The 25,026-nt window shown below is 36.3% G+C and overlaps 1 protein-coding gene across 7 annotated transcripts in view; it reads left to right on the top strand.

Annotated features, from left to right (window-relative positions):
* PDE4D (phosphodiesterase 4D) overlaps positions 1–25,026 on the top strand; it is a 600,878-nt gene that overhangs the window by 163,863 nt on the left and 411,989 nt on the right. For all 7 annotated transcript variants that reach the window (XM_062017696.1, XM_062017695.1, XM_062017703.1 and 4 more), the window contains exon 3: positions 5,664–5,899. In XM_062017696.1, the coding sequence (XP_061873680.1) occupies positions 5,664–5,899 (236 nt within the window). The remainder of the gene's footprint in view (positions 1–5,663; positions 5,900–25,026) is intronic.

Here is a 25,026-nt window from a genome sequence, read left to right as displayed (position 1 = left end):
AAATGTTAATAAGATCACCCCTCAGTCTCCTCTTCTCCAGACTAAACAGCCCCAGTTCCCGCAGCCTTTCCTCGTATGAAAGATGTTCCAGTCCCCTGATCATCTTGGTGGCCCTGCGCTGGACTCTCTCCAGCACTTCCCTGTCCTTTTAAGCTGAGGAGCCCAGAACTGGACACAGGACTCCAGATGAGGCCTCCCCAGGGTAGAGGAGAGAGGGAGAAGAACCTCCCTTGACCTGCTGGACACACTCTTCTTGATGCATCCCAGGATGCCATTGGCCTTCTTGGCCACGAGGGCACATTGCTGGCTCATGTTCAGTTTATTATCAATCAGGACTCCCAGCTCTCTCTCTGCAGGGCTGCTCTCCAGAGGTTCGACCCCCAGCCTGTCCTGGTGCATGGGGTTGTTCCTTCCCAGATGCCTGACTCTGCACTTGTCCTTGTTGAACCTCATGAGGTTCCTCTCTGCCCAATTCTCAAGCCGGTCCAGATCCCACTGAATGGCAGCACAGCCTTCTGGGGAATCAGCCAGTCTTCCCAGTTTGGTGTCATCAGGGAACTTGCTGAGGGTACACTCTGTCCCCTCATCCAGGTCACTGGTGAAGATGTTGAACAAGACTGGCCCCAGAACCCATCCCTGTGGAACTCCACAGGCCATAGGCCTCCAACTGGGCCTCTACTTTCCTGGGTTGTCCTTTCTGCCCTTTTTGAAGACTGGAGTGACACTGGCCTTTCTCCAGTCCTCAGGCACCTCACCTGTCCTCCATGATTGTTCAAAAATGATGGAGAGAGGCTCAGCAATCACATCAGCCATCTCCCTCAGCACTCTAGGATGCATCCCATCAGGACCCATTGACTTATGAGCCTTAAGCTTGGCCAACAAGTCTTTAACCTCTTCCTCTTCCACCCAGGGCAAGTCCTCTGCTGTCCTGGCCATCCTGTTATCCCTGCTGCACTGGGCTTCCCGAGGGTCAGCCTTGGCCGTAAAGACTGAAGCAAAGAAGGCATTCAGTACTTCGGCCTTCTCTGCATCCTCAGACACCAGAGCACCCTCAGTGTTCAGCAGCAGGCCCACATTACCCCTCACCATCCTTCTGCTGCTGATGTACTTGAAAAATGCCTTATTGCTGTCCTTAACTTCCCTGGCTAAATTTAATTCTAGAAGGGCTCTAGCCTTCCTAGCTGCACCCCTGCATGCCCTGGCAATGTTCCTATACTCTTCCCAAGAAGCCAGCCCCTGTTTCCACCTCTCATAGATGGCTGCTTGCTGCCTGAGTTGTCACAGCAGATCCTTGCTCATCCATGGAGGCCTCCTACCTCTATACCTATCTGTCATTCTTGTGCTCTGTTTTAACTGCTTGGAAAAGCCTTACTTGTGAAGAAGGCTACACTGGTAGTAGTTGCCACAGTTGTACTTTGGATCTACCTGAATATACCTGATACTGTACCTATCTTTTACACAGCGCTAGAAGCAATTAAAAGTGCTTTACAGAGAATAAAGATAAGAGACTCTTTGAGGTACTGACATCGTCGGAGAACCTATGAAAGTATAAACATATTGGAAATAAGGTTTTTGGAAGACTGACTAAAACCTAGGTTGCAAGACAATGGGAAGTCAAAAAAAAAAACCCCAAACCCAAACCACAGAGGCAAGCAAAAGAAGTAAGGGAAGCCCCTTCAGTTTAGGTTTTTGAGAAAGCCAAGGAAGAGGCCTCTATTAAACAGAGGTATAGATGAGAAGAAAAATTTATAAATTAAGAGGAAGAAAAGAATTAGCGAGTTCAAAGGAAATGGATTATAGCAGTATTTGGGGGCAAATTATGAGTTCATCTTATGCTCTTAATTAAAAAAGATATCCATAATTTGGGCTTTGGGGACACAAAGGGTGAAGGGCAATGAGGCTGTACTTGTAAGGAAGCACAAACTATCACCTCACAGAGTTAAAAATTAAAATCTAACCTGGTTAGTATGCACAATTTCACGTTAGTAATGTTTTAATTAGCACTTTTCTGGTTTTGTAAGCAAACATAAAGGGTACATTTGAAAGAGTTTCTAGTTGAAATATATTAAACCAGTTTGATTTAAACACTTGAAAGGATGCATTCCTAAAGTGAGATCAGTGTTACAACAGTCAGAAACACAATATGAAAAAATATAAAAAGAAGGTAAGCAGTGCAAGGTTCTGCAAGCAAATAGGTGTTACCAGCTGTTGATTCTGTGAACTGGTGCACAGGCAGAATTGTGTATGCAATTTGAATGAGCTAATTTAGCCTACAGTTTAGAAAAGCTGAAATATGATGAAGTAATTCCTTTGCAGTTTCTCCTTCTCAACTGAGTTTGATGTCTGCAGAGCTGTTGCTCTCACATATTCTCACTCCTCTCTTCTGGCTGCTATTCCGCAGGTTTTTTTCCCCCCTTCTTAAGCATGTTATCCCAGAGGTGCTACCATTACTGCTGATAGGCTCAGCCTCAGTCAACAGCAGGTCCGTCTTGGAAACAGATGGACCTGAATCTATTGGACATTGGGAAAGCTTCTGGCTTCTCACACAAGCACATCACCCCGCTACCACAATCTTGCTGTGCAAATCCAATACATGCTTCTTAGAGAAATGTTCAAAAATAAGGCAAAACTATCACTGCATGTTTTCCTTCTGTTTGCCAAAATGAGTAAAATCTATACAGTGCAAATTTCCTTGTTTAGATGCCTGAGTATTTTATGTGGATCAATGGCCTGTTTTTCCAGAAATTGATTTAATTTTTCATTGTCATAAAAATATACATTAAGTGCTGATTGTTTGGTTTCTCAATATCATGGCTCTAAAATTTGGTTGGCATTCTTCCCTTTCCCTTATGTTTTTCTTTATGTCATAATTGTCTATCTATCTATTTTTTGCTCATGAACTGAAGAAATTGCCAAACGAATTGAGAGCTTCCCAAAAAATCAGCTGATGAAGTAGATCAAATAACCTCGTGATAAATTATTTTTATGTCTGATATCAGCCTTTTAAATTTCTTGCACGGCTATAATTAATTCCAGTATTGGTTTTTTATTTATTTGTCTTGAATATCCACTGTACACACAGAGAAAATATATGCCTGAAGTTAAATCTCTCTCTGGACGACTATAACACATTCTTACACCATTTTCACAGAGAATGATTTTGCTGTTGTTTTGCTTCAGAGTACATGCATTGACATCTTACAATTTTTGTTTTCTTAAACTGCATTACAGATAAATCAAGAAAAATTGCTAAATTGTGAATTTAGATTTTGTGATTAAAAGTTTAATTAGAAACATTTTTTTCACAGCAACTACTCAAGCTCCGTGTATAAATGGATCTTATTTATATTGCTGTGGTGCGTTGACTTTGTCTGGTCCCCACCAAAGCTGCTGTATCACTCCCTTCCTAAGCTGGACAGAGGACAGAAAATACAATGAATGGCTTGAGGGTAGAGATAACGGCAGGGGAGAGATCACTCAGAAGTTAGTGTCTCAAGCAAAACAGAATTGACCTGAGGAAATTAATTTATTACTAATCAAATTAGAGTAGGTTAATGAGAAATAAGTCTAAATAATAAAAAAACCCTTCCCCTCACCCCTCCATTTTTCCCTGGCTTAACTTTACTTCTGAATTCTCTATCTCCTCCTCTTGACTAGCACAGGGAAGCAGGGAGTGAGGGATTGGGATCAGTTCATCATGTGTTATCTCTCCTGTGCCTTCCTCTCAGACGGACAACTTTTCAAACTCTTCCCCTGCACCCATTTAGGATCCTTCCCGAGGGAGACAGTCATCCATTAAATTCTCTAATGTGGGTCTTTCCCATGGTTTCAATATTTCACAAAAATCTCCAGTATTGGTCCTTTCCACAGGGTGTAGTCCTTCAGGAACAGACTGCTCTAGTGTGGGACCCTCACTCAATCACAAGTCCTGACAAAAAACATGCTCCAGAATGGGCTCCTCATGAGCCCTGCCAGGATTCAGCTCCAGTATGAGCTTCCCACCGAGTCACAGCGTGGGGTCCTCTCCGGCTGCAGATGGATCACTGCTCCCCCGTGGCCTCCATGGCTGCGGACAAAAGGTCTGCATCACCATGGGCTGCACCACGGGCTGCAAGGGAATCTCTGCTCCAGTGCTTGAAGCACGTCCTCCCCTCTTCATTGACCTTTATGTCTGCAGTTGTTGCTCTCACATGTTCTTAATCTACTCTTTCTGGCTCTTGTTCCACAGGGCTTTTTTCACCTCTTCTTAAATATGTTATCCTAAAGGCATCATCACCATTGCTAATGGGCTTGGTCTTGGCCAGAGATAGGTCCATCTTGAAGCTGGCCGGTATTGGCCCTATCAGGCATGGTGGAAGATTCTAGCAGTTTCTCACAGAAGCCGCTCGTATATCTCGACCACTACCAAAAGCTTGCCATGCAAACCAAATAAAACTATTAACTATAAACAATGTTTCACTAACAGCTCTCCACGAGACAGCTCAGACTGAAGGCTATGTCTGCACTGTAACTGGACGTGTTATTGTAAATTGTGGACATAAACTAGCTTGTTTTATTTTGTATACCATAATATACACATGATATACAGAGACTGATACTCAGTGTACTAGTCTCAAGTATTGTATCATGCTTATGAAGCTATCGATAGCTGACATAGGTGGAATAATATATAACTATATATTATTGTGTTCCTGATTTTTAGTTTAGATGCAGAAAATCTTTAGACTTGCTCAGAACATTAGTTTCTTCAAAGGAAAGTAATCAAGTCAATAGGTGTAGACAGTAGTATCTGTGATGGGGATTTTATCAAGTAATGGCATAAGTCTTTGTGCAAGACATGGGGGAAAAAAGCCAATTTCTTCTCATTATTACAATAGGCTTCTCAGAAAATCAGTGCTCACAGAAAAGTAATTCTTTGAGAATTTTCTGTCACAATGGTGAGCTGCTTGTTAAAAGTTCTGAAAACTTTCTAAGGACATTTTCTCCCCTTTAAATCAGTATCAGGATTGTCTGCCATTCTTCCATGACCCAGAGAACATGATCAGTGGTTCAGATGATTAAATTAAAAACAATGTTTACTAATGCTTAGTCTTAAGATTTCATTAGGGTCTGACCTTAAGAGGTTCTAATTATTCACTAAAAGCTACAGTGGTTGTTTTAAGAGCTCATCACTTACTGTTAACATGTAATTACTGTGAACAAAGGAGAAAGATGGGAATCAGGACAGCTGAGAGAATTTAAGGTGAAATTTCTCCTGTTTTCAGTTGAGAGGCGTATAGTTGTAAATCTCTGACTACTTTTATTTTATTTTATTTTATTTTATTTTAGTATTAGAATTTGGGCTTTCACTTTATCCAAAAGATAGATTACTTGTAGGGAGGCAAGAATATTGTGGGATTTCAGAACAGTTTTGTCCCCTATACAAGTATGAGTACAAGTTTTAGATAGCAATATGTTGATCTCATCATAAAATAGCTTTCTGTGTGCTTTTAAAACCACAAGTTTTCTAAACCCTAGTCGTTTTTTACAGTTTTGCAATAATGGTAGGAAAGTATAAATAATATTTATAAGAAATCACCTTTTTGAAAGGAATTAAAAGAGTTATCAAATTAACATTACAGATATTTTCTTACATGTTAGGTATTTTTTTGCCTTGATCATAGGTTTCAGAAGAAGCTTTGCATCACAGCGCTGAGGATGAAGAGTCTTTCCAAGGAAAGGAGCCCTATCTTGTGCGGAGATTATCATCCCGTAACATTCAGCTTCCCCCTCTGGCTTTCAGGCAGTTAGAACAGGTAGACTGGGACAAAAAGAATGATATCGAGACTATCCCAAGGCCCACGACTCTTCCACTGAGGATTCTTCCTCTGATTGCCATTACCTCTGCTGAGTCCAGCAGGTAAGATCCAGTAATTTCTTCTTGATTTGATGTTTTCAGTGCCAGGTGGAAGATATCAGATGCTGCTTCTAGGACAGAAATTGATTTACTTTTTTACATCTTCTAAATAATTGAAAAAGAAGAATAAAAAATTAATACGTAAATTTATGGCTGAATACTGCTTGTAATTTTTTTGGTCATAACCAAATACAAACAGTAGAAAGCATTTTATCTGAATATTATGAAAATTTTGTATCCAGAAAGACTTCTAGGGGCTTGAAGAACCTTTTTTTTTTTTGTATGATAATAAAGATAGGAGCCTTTTTATACACAGAATTTTTTTACATGATACAGATATGCAATAAGGTTCAAGAAATCACAAGAGGATTTTTCTTGCTCTTGTGTATCTACATTATTTGTACTGTAAATAGTTGAATATATTTCTTTATAGTGATTTGTACTGGAGCTTTTTATTACATCTGTGACTTCTTATGCACCTGTTTTCTAGATCAACATTTCCTGTTCTTAACAGTTTCTGATACCATTCTGTTTTCTGTTATTATTTTATGAAATGTGAACTGTTCAGTATGAAATTGTTGTTTACAATGGTAAAGGCAGTGCAACCATTTGTTAATCTGAGGAAAAAGAAAGATGAACATGCTGAGAGTTGAGATGCAAGGCTAAGAACTTTTGGAAATATCTTCAGAGAGAATAAGGTATTCTGAATAATGGAGCTGAGAAAAGAATGCAGTACTTGTACTACATGAGAAGAATCATAAGAATTTATTAGGATGCTATATAAAAAAACCATCAAATACTAACTTTAAATTTAATATCACCTTCTGTATCTTATTTCCCTGTGGATATCTTTATTTTTTAAAAAAGTGAGAGCAGTTCTTGAAATGTGCTCATGGAATCACAAAATTACAGAATGGTAGGGTTGGAAGTGACCTCTAGAGATCATTCAGTCCAACCACCCTGCTAAAGCAGGTTGACTTCAATCAGATCACATAGGAATGCAGCCAGGTGGGTTTGGAAACCTCCAGAGAAGGGGACTCCACACCCTCCCTGGACAGCCTGTGCCAGGGCTCCCTCACTCGTACAGTGAAAATGTTTTTTTTAATATTTAAGTGGAAATTTGTGTTCCAGCTTTTGTCCATTACCCTTAGTCCTGTCACTGGACACTACAGAAAGAAAGTGTCACCCCATCCTCTTGACATACACCCTTTAGGGATTTATAAATGTTAATGAGTTCCCCCATTAGTGTTAATTAATGTTATTAAACTAGGCCAAGCCTCAGGTCCCAGAACATTCCCTCATAAGAGAGATACTGCAGATGCCTGATCATCTTGGTAACCCTCCACTGAACTTTCTCTAGAAGTTCTTTGTCATGAACTGGAGAGCAGAGAACTGGACATCATACTCCAGATGAGGCCTCACTAGGGCAGAGTAGAGGGGGAGCAGAACCTTGATCTGCTGGCCACACCTTCTTGATGCATCCCAAGATGCCATTGGCCTTCTTGGACACAGGAGCGCATTGCTGGCTCATGTTTATTATCAATCAGGACTCCCAGGTCTCTCTACACAGAACTGCTCCCCAGCAAGTCAACCTCCAGCCTGTGCTGGTGCATGGGGTTGTTTCTTCCAAAATGCAGGACTCTGCACTTGCCCTTGTTCCTCTCTGGGTCCTCTCTGACCAACTCTCAAGTTGGTTGAGATCCCGCTGAATGGCAGCACAGCCTTCTGGGGAATCAGCCAGTCCTCCCAGTTTTGTGTCATCAGTCAATTTGCTGTGGGTACCCTCTGTCCCCTCATCCAGGTGATTGATGAAGATGTTGAACAAGACTGGCCCCAGAACCCATCCCTGTGGAACTCCACTGGCCACAGGCCTCCAACTCAACTCAGTGCCATTGATCATTACTCTCTGGGTTCTGTCATTCAGCCAGTTCTCGATCCACCTCACCATCCACTCATCCAACCCACACTGCCTGGTCTTTCTGATGAGGATGTTATGAAAGATGGTGTCAAAGGCCTTGCTGTAGCCAACATCTGCTGCTCTCCCCACATCTAGTCAGCCAGTCATACTATCATAGAAGGCTATCGAGTTCATTAACATTGTTTCCCTTTGGTGAATCTGTGTTGACTCCCCTTGATAATCATCTTTTCTTTCATGTGTTTACAAAAGACATCCAGTATCTGCTGCTCCATCCCCTTTTCCAATTATTAGGTGAGGCTGACCGGCCTGTAGTTTCCTGGGTCTTCCTTGCCCATTTTGAAGACTGGAGTAACACTGGCCTTCCTCCAGTCCTCAGGTAGCACACCTATGCTCCATGATCATTCACAAATGATCAAGAGTGGCTTAGCAATAACATCAGCCAGCTCCCTCAGCACTTGTGGGTGCATTCATTTAGGACTCATGGATTTATGAGTGTCCAGCTTGCCTAACAGGTCTCTAACCTAATCCTCATTCACCAAGGGAAAGTCTTCCATTCTGCAGACTATTCCACTTTCCTCCAAGGACTGGGCTTCCCAAGGGCTGGCCTTGTCTGTAAACACTGAAGCAAAGAAGGCATTCAGTAGTTCTGCCTTCTCTGCATTCTCTGTCACCAGGACATACTGGTCTTAGATAGAGAAGGAAATTAAGTATAGGTGGAATCATTACAGTTCACATTTTTGTCTTTTCTAAATTTCAGAGTGTTTGGCTTTGAAGTGTCAATAGTATTTGGGATGTCCTGTGGAAAGCATGTAATATAGAGAAGGAACTTTGTTTTGTTAGATTTATCAACACTGGAAAAAAAACCCCCAAAACTACGTGGTTGGTCAGAAAAGGAAAATGAAGAATCTTACTTCTGTCCTACGAAAAAGTGATTATAGGTTTCCAGAGACTGCGTTATTTTCTAGGCTGGATTGAAAGATGCAAGTGTGTTAGGTACTGAGTATCAGTACTTATGGGTAGCTATCCACTTACTTGGAGTATGATCATTTCTGTGAGATGATTCTCTTTACCTAAGAATCTCTCTTGACTATTAAGAAGTAACTTAGTGTCCTGCCTATGCCATTCATTGCTGTGGTTGGTAGAATATGTTTTGAAACTGGACAATCTACGGATTCATCTAGAAGTAAGTTTATTTCTGAGAGTGACAAGGAAACAACAGATCTACAGATTGTTGAATGGAGCTGCCCAACTGTTTAAACAAACAAACCAAAACTGAATACAACAACAGATGCATTTCTACTTTTGATGTTTCTTTGTAACATAAATTCTTTAGCTTTTATGATTCTTTTTAGCTAAAAAGCAATTACACTGCTACAGGAAGAATTGTTCAGGAAATTAAATTTCCCTAGATGTCTAGTGCCATTTTTTGGTTTTTAGCTCTCTCAAGCAGCTGTGCATTTCCTGTTTACGTGCTTGTGATGCTAGCCAACCAGCTAGAGAAAGCTATTGTTTTATCTGGGTTGTCTGCAAGAAAATGCACAAACTTAGAGGATCTATTATGTCAGTGGAAATACAGTTTACCTTCACTGCCTTCAAATGTATGGACAGGTGCAGCTGTGAAAAGGAAACCGAAGTGTGGGTGGGAGATGGGAGGATTTTTTGCTTTTGGTAGGTAGGGGTAGGTAGAAGAGCATTTGTTTCATAGAAATATACTCTGAAGCAGAGGAATTTCACCGCTGAAAGCATCTTAAGTTAGAAATGTAAGGTTTTGGAGGAATATATTAACAGATCATAGACAAAAAAGGATTATAAAGCATTTTATGCTGCAATTTAAATACCTGGAATGTGCAAAATGAAAAACAGTGACAATAGATGTAGTTTTTAAAGCAAAATATTCATTCAATTCCTAAAAGTGCATGCACAACCCCCCCCCCCCCCCCCCCTTTTACATTCCGTTTTCCTCTCACTTTTCACCTTTATAATGTCACAGGCTTTGTTTCTGATTTTATGTTAGCCTTGTGGAGGAATGAGTGACATCGGTTCAAGCAAAGCTTCTCTTTATAAAAAAGCAACAGTCAAGTGAGTAAATGAAAAACTAGAATGTAAATATTAAGTGGTGACATCCTAAATCTTGCACACTTTGTAAACTCTTACTCTTCTGATTCTAAGGAGATGTCACAGTGCCTTCACATTCCTTTCACTCTTCTAATTTCTTCCCATGTATACAAGGAGTCTGAATTTTTTCACCCAGATTAAACTGAGAGAGTAATACAGATCATCACTAAGACTAAGAACTTATGCCTTACATTGAAGCCTCTCATGCAAAATTGCCAATATGTGCTACCAAAACACGTGCTTGCAAATGGATAGTGTGAGTCTGCAGCTGGGAGCATTACATTTATGAAATATAACAATTGCCACACCTCTATGAGGAGGACTGGAAACAGGCACGCAATTGCCTTTAATATTTCAGTTGCTCTTTTTTTTTTTTTTAATAAGCCATATATTTAGTCTGTATATAAAGAATATTAAATTATATATTTCACTGTAAGCTCAGACAGCTAGGATATTTCAACTGTGCATGTCACCATGTACTTTAAATTTGCCAGTTTTGGTCAAACAACTGCAACTAAGCTTTTACCAATGGTTTTGACATAGGTAACAGCTATGATGCCATTTAAGATGGGATGCATGGATAAGAAAGGATTGACAGCAGAATAGTTTTGTGTTTGCCAAAGCAGCTGATATTAAAAAGAGTAGGGGACTGTTATGATTGGGAATGTCCTTGTTTGAGGTTTAAGACATTTGATCTTACCTCTTTTATAATTACTACGTTGAAAATTTACATTCCTCTACATTTATTTTCCCTGATAGCTACAGCTGCCACCCTGGTCTAATACTTAAACAAATATTTATATTCCATTTCTGTGATATCTTAAATTTAATTGCTTCCTTCAAACACTTGGATGTGATTTAGGACAGATGGTCAAATCTGTATGTAATGATGGTGTTGGTTTGTCCTATGCTTCATGAAATATGATGAAAGTTTTTTTAGCTGCCTTTATGACAGAAACCATCTATTTGCATTCTTAACTTGGAAGAAAAGGAGTAGAAGATAGTACAGAATATAGATATTCTTGAGATGGCTGGAATTAGTGTCACAGATACAAGCTGTCAGACCTTGACGTAGTAATTTTTTTTTCCTTTAAAGGATAGCTTTTTCAGGGGAAAAGGAGCAAACAATGCCAGTTGCTACTGTGATTTTTCTGTCCTCTTAATGCATGTCACTGACATAATATGATGGAAAATGGCATGTTCATTGAATGTAAGGTCCAGAAATTTATGAGTGTATCGTAAATTACTTGAAGGCTTGATTAAAATGGTTATTTGAAAGTAAAGAGCTATTTTGGAGTTGGGATGTGGTTAGAAATGTACTTTCAGGACAAAAATTTGTGTGTGTATGTGTGTTTCATTTAGTTATCTTTAATTCAGTATACATAGTGTTTAGTCTTACTATTTACTATATTCTTTGCTCAAACGTCTTTTGGGAGAGATTATTATAATTGTACAGCATAAGCTCTATTTAAAATTGCTTCTGTATTCTTTATGTAGAACAGAAAGTGTGTATATTAGTATGCTTATGAAACTGTCAGGAGCTACAAGAATGACTTACATGCAAGCTAATTTGCAATGTTCCTTCTGTCCTAATTTATCAGTTTTTTCCTTAAGTTCTGTGGATTAAATAGGGATTGTACTGCTTAAAAATGTTTGTCTTTTATTGACCATTAAAGAAGCAATCAAAACCTCTATATTGGAAATTGCATAAAAATGTGATTTTAAATTATGCCCAGCTTTTTTTGTGCCCATTAAAAATGCACTTAAACTTTTTAATATCTGGTTTTGAAAGGAAATATTACAAAATTGTTATTAGCATCATCAATGTAAGTTTGATACTACAGTAATACAGACTGAGAGTCCTAATTTCAAACTAAGTGTGTCCTAATGTCTACCACTTGCTTGCTTATCGTCTTCCCTTTGCCAGAGTAGTACTTAAAAGATTCAGGACACGAAAAGCTTTTAAAAATCTTAAATGATTGAAAAGTGTGAACCCTTAGCCATAATTTCACAGTTATTCTCTTACTATACAGAAAAGTATATTTAAAATAACAGCCAGAATTCTAAATTTTGGTTATTGTTTCAAGGAACTCAGTGTCAGAGAGAGATGATGAAAGGGAGGAGACTGGACCTTTGCAGAGTAACATGTAATAAAAATGAAAGCTACACTTCAGATTAATTTATTTGCAACTCATAAGGGTACTGCATGTAGTGAAAATAAGTCAGAACTATGGTTTACACAGAGCTGAAAGAAAAAAAAAGAGGGAAATTTGCTTGATCTTGGGCTTACCAAGCTGGAACTCTTTGCAAGGAGCTTTTCGTGGGTCTAGGCTGTTTTCAAAAGAAGCTGCCCGACTCACCTGCCGGTTAAGAATAAGGAAGAATACCACAGCAATTCTTTATGTTTTTATTGTTAATTTATTTCTTTTAAAAGCATTATACACATGAGCAAATTATTGTGTTACCTTTGGGAGATCAGTTAGGGAGCATGTAGTGTTATTTCCATTTTATGCATGGGAAAACATGTACGCAAAGGGGTAATGTAACTACCCAAGGCTATAGAACAAATCAGTAATTAAACTACGAACAGAAATCAAGAGCTTTTTACTTCTGGTTTTGTGTGTAGCTTATACCATCTGTTACAAAGCTGAAGATGGAGCTTTGATGAAAAAAAAAAAGCTTCAAATTTATCTCACTCTTTAAAAATAAACTTAGTATGTCAAAATTAATTTACTAGGAGTTAAATACATAACTGTTGTTACGCATCCAGGCTTAAACTGAATCTATATTTCTATAATACTGACTCTCATCAAACTCTATCTGACCGCAAATACTGTTACAAAGAAAAATATATTTAATTAGGGTGGAAACCAAAAGAGAACCAGTATTTAAGCTCAGATCTATTAGTGGGAAAATTCAGTGGGGATTTGTTTGGTTAAGTGAATATTAGAAGGTTTAATGTGGCATCCAAGCCTTGGCTTTTAAGTCTTCAGGTGACCAGCATCAACAATTTCTATGATGCTATATATATTCTGTAATCATTTTGGAGAACAACTTAGGTGATTACTAGTGTCTAAGTCTACAGCTACAATATTATAATTGGTTGTTACATTAGCAGTAGGGAAAGGCTAGGAATTCATTAAGATCAGCTTTACTTCCTGCACCATCACTGCAAGAGGTATTATGTTAATAGTTTATTGTCTTTTGCTGTGAGCAGTTAATCAGTAAAACAATTATTTTGTTAAAATAATTTTTGTTAAAAATCCGACAAACCCAGTCTCACAAATTACTACAAATTGTGTGAAGTTGAAAATACTGATTCACTATTAAAAATTCAGTGTGAAAAGAAGTGCTTTACAAAATAACCTCTTAATATATTTTTTCACTATATCATGTTACTTTCAATTTAGAGATGACAAAAGAAATCAGAAAGCTTATCCAATTAGATAAATACATACTATCTTCCTTACAAGTATTTTTTTCATGTTGGAAACTGTCACTTTTGATTAACTTCACTATTGAAGATGTCTAGTGCTCTTTCTAATTTTAATTTCCATTATCCATACAGCAGCATCTTAAAAACACAAACAAGAAACCTACTGGACTGTTACAGGCACATAAAATTGAGGGAAAGATAGGATTCACTTCAAGAGACTGATCCAGTCAGCAGCCGTGAGTGAATGCAACTGTTAAGACAATTCCAGCCAAGCTGTCTTACTCTGGAAGGACATGGTTAATCACTGAAGGAGAGCACAGAGTAGCTCAAAAGCACCTCATGTGGTTGTGTGAAGAACGGTGCCTACTCTCTGAGCAGCCAACATGCTGCTTGGAGAAAGAATCAAAGTAGATGTATATCAATTTTGAGCATTTATGTGACCCGGTTTTCTAAAGCACAGTGCACAGTCGCTGTTGTCTGATCAGCCTTAATGGCTGATTACACGTTATATTTTTCTTATATGTTTTGTTCTCTAAATCAGCAGAAGCAACAAGGCTGTGCACAGGTAAAGGATCTGGGCTCTGTAGCGAATCAAGTTTTTGTCTGTATTTCTTATCTCTCTTGTGTCAGTAAAATCCTGCATGGACCTAGGCACCTGATCACACATCCTAACAATTAGTACATACAATTAATAACAAAATGTTACCTTATAACCTTATTCTATTTATAACTAAAAACAAACCTTCTAAGAAAATCCTTCGAAGAAAATGTATGGATTTTAGTGGGTTACTTGGGAAGGTTACTTGGTAAGCATACCAACTATTCCTGTCCTATTCTTTGTCAGGTAGCTGCTTGTGGCTAGTATGGGTCACAGGATGTTGGCTAGAAAGATTCAGTCTGGTTAAACTTGGCCATTCTCATATAAAACGGATTGTAATAGCTTCTCTTTTCTAGAACTCTGTCATCTGTCCAGAATATGCATTCCTTCAACTTGATTCTGCAGAATATTCATCCATATTCAGACCATTAGTAACCATAATTTTACTAATAAAGTTATGTTTGTACCGAAGCATATACACAGTGTGGCTTTCATTTGCTTTATCATTGGGTGAGTAAAGATGTAGAATTGCAAATTACTTTATTTCTTTTGACCATATTTCAAATAACATTTCACATTACTAGAATATGATGCAGTTAATGCAGTTTCCAAATCTCACCTTGTCTTTTGAACATTTAACACCTTTAAGGGCTGCTGTTTAAATGGTGTACAGTATCACATCAAAATAATCATAGAATATTTTATTTAGTGGTGGTAAGGCATTCCCCTTGCAGGATTAGACATTACTGGATTAGAAAGAACACTTTATAATGCAGTATATTTATCAAAATGCTTTCATTACATGACAACATTTTTTGCTGAAAATTTATTTAAGGCAAAAAATTCTTTAGTTTCTCACAGACGGAATTTTTTCTTTCTTCATGCTTATTAAATATAAATCTTAAATAGAGAAAGTACGATTTCAGTTTATTGAGATGATGCTTTGAATCCCATTTAAAAAATTAAAGAAGAAAATTTATAGAGCAGATAATGACTAACATTTCAGACTGGAACACGGGGGAATAAAGGGATTTTTCTGGAAACAAGAGGAGGCTGATTTCTTCACAATTGTAAAGTAAGTGATACTTTATAATGATCAATTACTGAAAGCGATTTCAACATACATATTTTACATCAGGTGTACACTCTGAGAACAGCCTGTTAAGTACATTCATTCATCTATGGACTTTCATTTTCTATTTCTAGTCTAAGGCTCTGAGCTTTTTTCTGATTCTTTTAAATATGTTAGTTAGAGCTTCCCTTTAACTTCAGATGAAGTCTCGACAATAGTTCTCTGAACAGTAAATGGATCAGATCCTCTTGGGACTTCAATATATCATAATTTTTGCTTTCCTAAAAATGGTCTTCCTTAAAAGTGATAATCTCTATCAAATGGAGATGAAAAGACTTTAAAATTATCTTGAAAAAATATATGGGGACATAATTTCCAGTGCTTGTTACAAGAAAGAAAATAGAAGAGCCAAGTCATAAAAGGCTGTAACACTGATTTTACCCCTTTTCCAGCAGTAACCAATTTTATGAGTTGTTTTTCACAGGCCTGTGGGCTTTATCATAGGATCTGTTCCATGTGATTGAGTAAGATCTGGTTGACTGCTATTACTTTCAACAAAATAAGTTTCTGTGCAATCTTAAGTAATGGCCGTGTAATGCTCTCATTCTGTTCTCTCTTGTCACATCCCTTCTCAACTATAATTTTCTTTAATTCAAAAGTACCTCTGGTCTTTTCTCTGGTGCAGGTGACAAGGGGATTAAACCCAACAGTTTTATGATGAGGAATGTGTGAATATGTGGCTGCAGAATCTCAGAGATTCTACAACAAAAGGTTTCATTATGACACTGTGTAGCCTTATCAAGTCTAACATGTCTCCATGTCACCAACAGAAAATAAATGTATAAAGGTAATTTTTGATAGTTATGTATGATCTTAAATTCATTGAACATGCAGAAATTGAGACTTTTCAATGGAGACAAATCAGTAATGTACATTTTCAGCTGCTTTTATCAAGTTTTAAACTCAATCAAATGAATTTTTAATGAAAACTTTGTCTGAAGTTTGCAGTACTGTCTTTCTCTGACTGCATCCTTACTGTAAAATTTCCTTCTGTTATTCTGTTTTGGCTGATATCTCCTTTTTCCTCCAGATATTTCCATCTTTCTGATGCTTAGAGGTGTTTATTATAAACTCTATCATCATCTAAAACATCTATTAATCACACATAATCTGCTTTTCTTGGTCTGCCACAAATTAAGATAGTTGTCTTTCATATTCTGTATACTTTTTGAAACTATTCCCCATCTTTGTCAGAAGACATGAGTTCAATGTGTTTTGAAATTATGATCACTGGAAAAGTGCAGGATTGATGGAGAACGTTGATGGAGTAGTTTGTATCGAATAATTTATATATTGCATGAAGTAAATTAGAAGATATTCAGCATCTTGGTTTCCAAAATGTTTACAACAATGAAATAACTTTGGTGGAAATCTAGTAAAATAATTGTTGGCTTTTTGTTGGATAATGTTAAGTACAGGTGTGAATAGTATGTCTACTTTTTGTATAAATGGAGAGAACTACAGAAAGATATTCAATTATCAATGGCAAAACCTGATATCATCCTAGTAATTTTCCTCTGTCAAAGGTCTAATCTGACTTTATAATTTCAAAAGAAAAATGTATGAAATAATCCTTATCCCTAAATGTTTCTTTTCAGATGCTTCATTTATTATGTATGCATGAATCAGAAGCAATTGCTCCGCTTCATCAAATGTGAATATATAATTGTGCTTCTTGATTCACAGATTAATTAATATAAATTTGGACAATAACTACGTTTTTGTCATCATTATGTTTGATGCTAAATTTTTTTGATGTAGAATATGCTTGCAAAGCTTGATTGTTCTGCACATAGAGATGGTGGCAAAATCCTGTTTAATTACATGGAGACGGGATGGGGCCTACACAGAGGTGCTAAAAGCTGTGTGGGAGATTAATGTAAAGTCACCACTAGTCTTGGGTTTCCTCTGGAGACAGTTCTTAAAATTTAGCCTTAATTAAAAACTGAGGAAAAAAAGATCTTACGATTTCCTCTGTTAAGTATAAATGACATGCTAGCTTAAAGTAAATAACAATTATTTTAAAAAAACTTATAAAATTACAGTCTTTTTATTGCAGTAGAGAAGAAAATTACCAAAAAAAATGAAGAGGATATTTAAAAAATCCTTTAAAATGACAGATAATAGCACAAAATAAGCAGTGTTGATTGCCATTGATTTCCTGGATAAAGGAGAGGCTAAATGTACTCTCATATTTTTTCAGAGAACAGTTACACAGAATAAAGTAGAAGTGGCTAACCTGAAAAGCAGATGTATCATTGCAGAAGAATATACTCCAGAGTTACATTTCTTTCAATGCTGGTTAGTATTGAATTTGTATTAAAAGCTTTTCTGTGGTTCTGATGACCTCACCTCTCAGGATTCTTCTTCTTGTCAAATGCCTTACTAAGTAATAGAATCGTGGCTGTTGCACTTTTTGGGATCTCCATTACATCCATGAATAGAACCCAAGCATTCTGAATCTCAGTTCAGATGTAAGTGGCATTTCAGTTACAGGCTGAGTAACATCCTTTGATGTTCTTGGAAATACGTGCTTACCCTTACACAATACTTGCTGATAGATGTTAAACCTGCATTTTCTGAGAAAGGTGCTAGGAGTTGCTAGATGTAAGAATTTTCCCTAGATTTGAGAACAGTCACCACAACACTGGATTATTTTGCTTTTGATATGCTTTGAATTTGGAAAAAAACCCCAACAACTGTAAAAATTAATAGTGAGAATAATCTATCAAAGACTAAGTAAAGTTGAACAACAGACTTTCTCAACTTGTGATAAAAATATCCAGAAAAAGTGAACATTAACTTTTTCAAGATGTTTTAAAAGGATTGAGTGGGAGTAGTCCAAGATAATCAGGATAGTAGTCAGAGAACATGCATTTCAAAGATAATTGAAAAACAATTGTAGATATTGCAATTTTCTAAGAACATTTGAGGTTTCTGATTGAGTATGTTCTACTGGCAGCTATGTATCCAAGAGTACTTGAAGTCAGAGACATTCAAGCCTAAAACTTTATCATTTTAATGTAGACCTTTGAAGAAATGCAGTGCAATTGACAATACATCATTTTTGTCAGTCTCAGAGTGCCAGTATAGCCAGTAAAAAAAAATTTGCAAGGTCTCTCTAAAATGCTTTCCAATGAGCCTTGATGATAGTGCAGGATAACAGAAGTTATATTCATGGAAGTCCTGTAATACAGAAGTAGCAATAGCTACTCTCTTTTCCACCAATTCATGAGATGCTATTAGCATTACAATAAGAGGAATTGTTTTGATTGCTCTCTTTTGCCTTTGAATCCTATTTAGAAATCCAATATTAAATTTATTTTTTTTGCTGATCATCATTGTGATTCCAGGAGGTACAACTGGAAGCTTTAACACAGGGAACTCAGAAAGCGTTACCTGGTTTGTTTAGTTAAATGAAAATAATTTAAAATATACAAATTACTTAGAAATTGCTTAGAAAAGTTGGTAGGAAACTCCTCCACACTGTATAAGAAAATCTGAATGTATTTGGAGAAAACATCTGGTCTGCAAACCACAAAGTCAAATTTATAAGTAAAGAAATCTCATGGAAAACCTATGATCCCAGTTTTCTGCTGGTAGCTCAAGCACCTGTACTGGAGTAACTGAAGTAATATAGAGAACCAAGGAACTGTAGTGAGAAAAAGCAAATGAAGCTGTTGACATTATTTAAATTACCATTATTCCTTTCTTGCATAGCTTTTTTTTCCATAGGAAAGATGAAGACCTGTATGACCCTTACTAGCTATGTAGTTACATAAATAAAACCACAGCTATTGTATGATGTGCTTAACCGAGAATTAAGAGGGCATGTCATAGCTTACTGAAGAATACAAAAAACTGTGAAAAAGGTAGTATGGATAAAAGAAAACAAAGTAGGAATATTGTTGCTGCCAGTAGAGTGGTATAAGAGTAGGAACTTCACTTATAGGATACAGCTGACTATTTTTTCTCCCAATGATTTCAACCAAAGCTGCCAAACACTTTATGACAGTATTAACTGTCAGCAATTATTTAAGTGATTAAAGCAGTATGTGGATTGTTATTTCTTACCCAGTACTATATTTCAGTCAGAGAAATTATTAAGCTACTAGTGGTGTTTTTTTCCTTGAGCATTAAGCGAACACTAGCTATCCATCATAAATAAGGTACAAACCAGATAATTTTGTCATCTGAGTGATCAGTGGAACTCAAAGTCTTGGTTCCTCAAAGTATGAGCTGTTTGCTCACTTGCAGAACCTGAGGACAGAGCTTAGTACTCCGTATTTTAGGACACGTAGCAAATTTTAAGAAAATAAACCTGTAATAAGTTTATCTGTAGGCGGACACTGCAATATTTGTTACTTGGTAAAATGATCTGTGTTACATACATTTTTCAGAAAGTATTTACATCCAAGTTCTTATGTGCAAGGAAAGCTGCTGTATTATTCATTAACATCCTCATAATACTGAATTTACAAACATTTCTTTCTTTGAAGGATTCATTATTAAAAAAACATCAATACATACAACCTCCAAATCATAGAATCATAGAATGGTAATGAAAACAAAAAGACAAAATCTTACAGATATTACCCATTAATCTTGAGATGTTAATCATATTCTAACAATAGTGGGTAGTCACTGATAGTTTCTAGTATCTCTGCTCCTATCTTAATCCCTTTTTAAAGTACAAATTTAACATGTTCTGATTGCACTGGACCATGTTAGCTCAAGCGGCACATAGTCTCACTGCTCTAAAAGGTAATAATTTATAAATCTGCTATTCTTGTCTGTGTAAGGCTCTATTGATGAGTTAGAGGTGAAGCAGGGCAGCATTGCTTCAGTGAACATTGACCTGTAGGAGATACAGCTGGGAATGGTTTCAGATTCTTCTCTTTGTGATTGCTGCCTTGGAGAGTTACAATCTGGCTAGCATCCCTATAGGGTTTATAAACCCAGCAAATATCAAACAAAAGCTCAGGTTCTCATTTCTTTTTTTCTTTTTTTTTTTCCTAAAGAAGTGAAAAGTAGATTTTAATCATTTAATCTTTCTCTATTTCTCTCTGCTTGAAAATACTGGTGAGAGAAAAGAGAGGGTTGAAAAGAACTGTGTGGATGTTAGCTGAAGTGATAAGATACAACCAAAGTATTCCACCATTTTGTAAAATAAGTAACTTGAAAAACATGGTACTTTACTGTGAAAATAGTTGTCTATGAGATCTTTCACATTTGTCTCTGGAGGGCAGTACTCTTCTTGTGCAAGTGATTCATTTGACAAATGTGGAAGAATTTTCAGCCAATGAATTTCACGATTCCAGAGGATAACTAAAACATTTTATAAAGGATTCAGGCAAATATTGCAATTCAGATATTGTTCATTTGTAGATCAAGTACAAGATAAGCAATCCAAGTGCCAAAGACGACAGCTGCAAAACCTCTTAGTGGTTCTAGTTGTAGGACTATGAAACCAAAATGAGCTTAGTAAATAAAGCCATGAATGTCACCAGGGTATTCTAAACAAGTATGAAATTCACAAGTAAAAGAGGACAATATTGATAATACTTGAAAACTTTTTAATATATCTCAAATGAATATTCTTCAATAAAGAACTTTGGAGCATTACAGATGGGAAACTAAATTGGTAATATTCACACCCTCTATCCTGCATTTAAATAATAAATAAAAAATTACATTTTACTATTCAAACTGTTAATATTTTGATTCACCAAAAGTAAGTAATTAATAAACCTTTCACTGGAAATATAATTAGTTAAGATTATGGCATCTATATGATGTGTTTGTTTAAAAATCACTGAATGACAGATATCAATTCTGAACTTTCAAATTAAAAAATATGTAGTTACTTCTATGTCAAAGGTTTTGACATTTTAACTAGTTTCAGTGCATTACATTTTAAAACTTTGGTCCATGTCTGGCAAAGTTAAGATTAGGTACATGTCAATTAAGCTGTCCAGTAATTTAAATATATTGTACAAGTGAGTGTAAATTTCTTTTGAATGCTGTTTCCAAGAAAGAAGTAAACGCCATTATTCATTCTAATGATAATGGATAGATCTACTGCTTTGGTTAAAAAACCCAATAAAATAGTTCCAGAAATATTTTTAGTAGGTTTGGGAGTAATTAACTGAAATATATTGACATGAGCCTTTCCATGCTTTTGCCTTACAACCTGGGAACAATCAACAAACTATCTGTATTGCTCCTCCTGAAAACTTACTATTTTCAAGTTTATTCTACGAGCAATTTTACTGCTACTCTCATGATAAAGTTGGAAAAAACTGTTACAGCTTATGTGATAATTCCTTGAAGGAATTCAGGAGATGTAGTGAGAAAAATATCTACTTAAAAAAGAGTTATTTGAAGGTTAGCTCTTCCAAAAATATTGATTCAGTTGAATTCATGAAATATCTAGTATCCTTTTTTAACTCTTCAAAAGAATTTAAATAGCAGAAGTATTTCAGAGGGGGGGAGGTGTTTCAGCAATCCAAAGCCTTGTTAGAAACATGAAGACAATGAGTAGCAAACTTCAGATATTGTTTGAGTAGTACAAACAAAACAAAAAATTATACTGCCTAGTTCTGAGTAAACACCTTATCCAACTTTATCCAAAATCACAGTCTTTACCAATTAGCGTTTGAATGGTTTTGAATTTTCTAGCATCTTTTTTCAAGAGGCTGACTAAAACTGCCAATGTAAAACTCCCCTGAGTTGGAGTTCAATTTTGTTTTCGATTTTTTTCCCAGTGTTTCTTATTCCAGTATGGTCTTCTGTTTTTTCATTCACTGAAACTAGGTTTGAATGAGGTTTGCTTTTAAGTTGAGGGCTTTCTTGTTTCTACAAGTCAGAGACCATATAAATGTATCCTAACTAAAATATTTTTTATGCCACTCATATTCCTCTGCATGAAGTAAGCAGACCACTAATTTAACTGATTAGTGGAAAAGAAACTGGAGAAGTACCTTTATGCTTCAGACCTTGTTTGAAATGGGATAGATTCTCACTTTGTGATTTTTCCAGATCAATGGATGATGTGTAGTTGTATTATTCAGAAACTACTACGGAAACGAGGTTTGAACCAAGGTAGCATCATCCCCTATTGCTATGAAAGGAAGACATTCCACAGAGCCCCTCCTGGGGCTTACGCTTTGTTTCATCTGCTGCCCTGGTACAGTGGAGAAGAGAAGGCAGTGGGAAGAGCACTGACTGTGATAAATCCTTCTCTTACTCCTGTGCTACCCAGCTGGGAAAGTAATAACTGTTGCTGTTGTTTCCTTCTCCAGCTGCAAATCAAGGTAGTCAAGGGAATGTTTTTAAAACTCTGCCCCCTTTTATATTCAGTAATTATATATCACTGGTGACAATCTAGATTGGGATTATTTTAGTATACTTCTGCAATACAGTCTTTGCTCGTTGCTCTAAGTGGGACGTTACAGGAAACTTTGATCTTGGTGGGTGCAAAATGCCTTTCATTTTAGTGAGCTCAGTTTTTCATCAGTAGAGCTCTGCATCAGCCTGGGGATGTCAAAGCCCAGGCTTTAGGATTCCCCGTCCATGTAACCACAGTATGAAATACGTGGTTCTTACATACTTGTCAGATTTCAAATTACCTGGACAAGACAAGACTGTTGGGTTTGTGTGTCAGAGATTTTCTTTTTCTTGTGGCTTGCCAGAGAAGAGTGTATTCCATAGGACTGGACTCGGTGCTTTAACATGCAGAATAAGAATAATCTATACAGAAAAACTATGGTTTTGCAACTGAAATTTTCAAGGTAACATGCTTTTAGCATACATGCTCTCTGTAACAAATGGAAACTGCACTTATAAGGATTTGGAGTTTGTGCATGGGTTTGCATTCAGATTTTGAAAGCCATGTAGTAATCTGTACTGTAGTAAATACTTAAATGTATGTGATTTCTATTTTAACTTACGCTATAAATAAACTACATATTTATACCATACCTGTTCTAAGAAAAGAAGATCTTTGTATCAATTGTGATTGAACACAGGGAAAGTTAAAGAATAGTCGAAAATATAATCTCTAAGGTAATAAATAAATTACGCCTTTTAATTATGCTTATGTATAGAAGAAACTAGATTAGATAGCTAATAAGATTACAGTGTTGGGAATGTCTTTTAATCAAAAATAGAAAGTGTAATTCCTCACTAAAAAACTGCAAAAAAATAATTACCCATGGAGCTACCTGCAGGATTATCCTTCTTAACGAGCAATAAGCATCAAACTTTCATAATAATACAGTTCTAGATTAATCTTCCTTTTATCATGTTGACAATAATTTTAGTAGAATTAAATTATGGAGTCATTTGCAAAAGTCATTTGACAAAAAAGACCATTGATTGCTAATTTCTCTCTGCAGTAGGATTTCAGAGCATACACTGAAACAGATAACAGTGCTCTTCCCTAAGTTGTCCTTCTGTTAGCAATGGTAAAGCTGTTAATGACTAACGTGAATACATTCTACAAGTAGATTATATGAAACTTACCTGACTTTGTTCTTGTAATATTTTCTTTGTTTAGGATTTGTAGTTCTACATGTAATGATATATTCTACATTTAATCAGACCTCTGCCTTTAAAGCATGCACTTATTTTCCTCTTTAGTAATTGACGTTTTCAATTGATTTATAGAATGATGATCTTTTCCACTGTTAAGAGCAGGAATATGTTTCTGCTTCATGAGCCAGACATGAAAAAAAATGTATATGAACAGATATTGACAGTCTGCTGTATATGAAATTCAACATTATTGGACTTAGTGAAAATGTATGGTTGTATATAAAATATAGCAATTTCTTAAGAACCATTGTGCTGAATTACAATAGGATTACTGTAGTTAGTGCTATAGTTACTGTTGAATACTTATGAACAAAATTTCTCGTGTAACTTGCATGTTTTATTATTAGTTGCTTTCTTGTACAAACAATGCAAGTGATTTCCTCTCACTTTTACCACTTCACTTACTTTACATACAACGTATATAAATCATTATGGAGGTATCTTCTCTGATATGAAGTGCATAGGCATTATTTGTCTCCTATTTGGCTTATACTTTCTATTCCAATCCAGTTATACATGTTATCTTAATATATTAGCCTTCAACCTTGTGTTTTTATCTCAATTTTGAATGGTTTCTACTGCACTTAGATGACATACCTGTCTTATATTCAAGATAAAAATAAAATACAGTGGATGTATGTCATTAACACACCAGGAAATGATGGAGCAAAATATGATGTTCTCCATTATTTTCTATATGCCAGAATTATTTATCTTCACTGCAGTGTCATTATAAATATCTGTTAAGAATTGCAGAGACATTCTGAAGGAGTAAGAGGTACCACCCTGTTAGTACTACCACCATCAGTTTAACAGAGCCTAGAAAATATTGTCAAAACCTTTGTAAAGAAAGATATAAAACTAATACTTTTTGCACAATATTAATTCTTTTTTTAAAAGGACATGTTTTTAAAAAGATGTGAAGGGTCAAGAGTCTTAGCTAACTTAAAATGGCATTTCCTTATGAAGTACACTGCTACATTTTATTTTACCAATCTCTGTGCACTTTAGTGTGATGTACATAGAGCTCTGAGATGCTAATGCAAGACTAACAGGTGGGTATGGTTGGAGCAGAAGTTCTCATATTCAAACCTCAACCCACCAGGGAGGTTCCAGTCTCCTGTGAGCAGGCTCAGGCACGTTCCAAGAAAAGGAAAATAAATGTATTTTTCTAAATAATTTTCAGTTACAAGTCTCAAATGTCGAATGTTCCACCACTATTGAGTTTTCAGCAGACTTAAGACTTTTGAGGATTGTGTGGTGAAATAAGCTAGGTAAGAAAAACGTTTGCCTTGACTTGCAAAAAAGGAATCATATACTATTTTTTTTATTT

The sequence above is a fragment of the Colius striatus genome, chromosome Z, assembly GCF_028858725.1.
Source record: "Colius striatus isolate bColStr4 chromosome Z, bColStr4.1.hap1, whole genome shotgun sequence".
Lineage (NCBI taxonomy): Eukaryota > Metazoa > Chordata > Aves > Coliiformes > Coliidae > Colius > Colius striatus.
The sequence above is the reverse complement of the archived record's forward strand: the minus strand, read 5'-3'. Positions and strand labels throughout refer to the sequence as shown.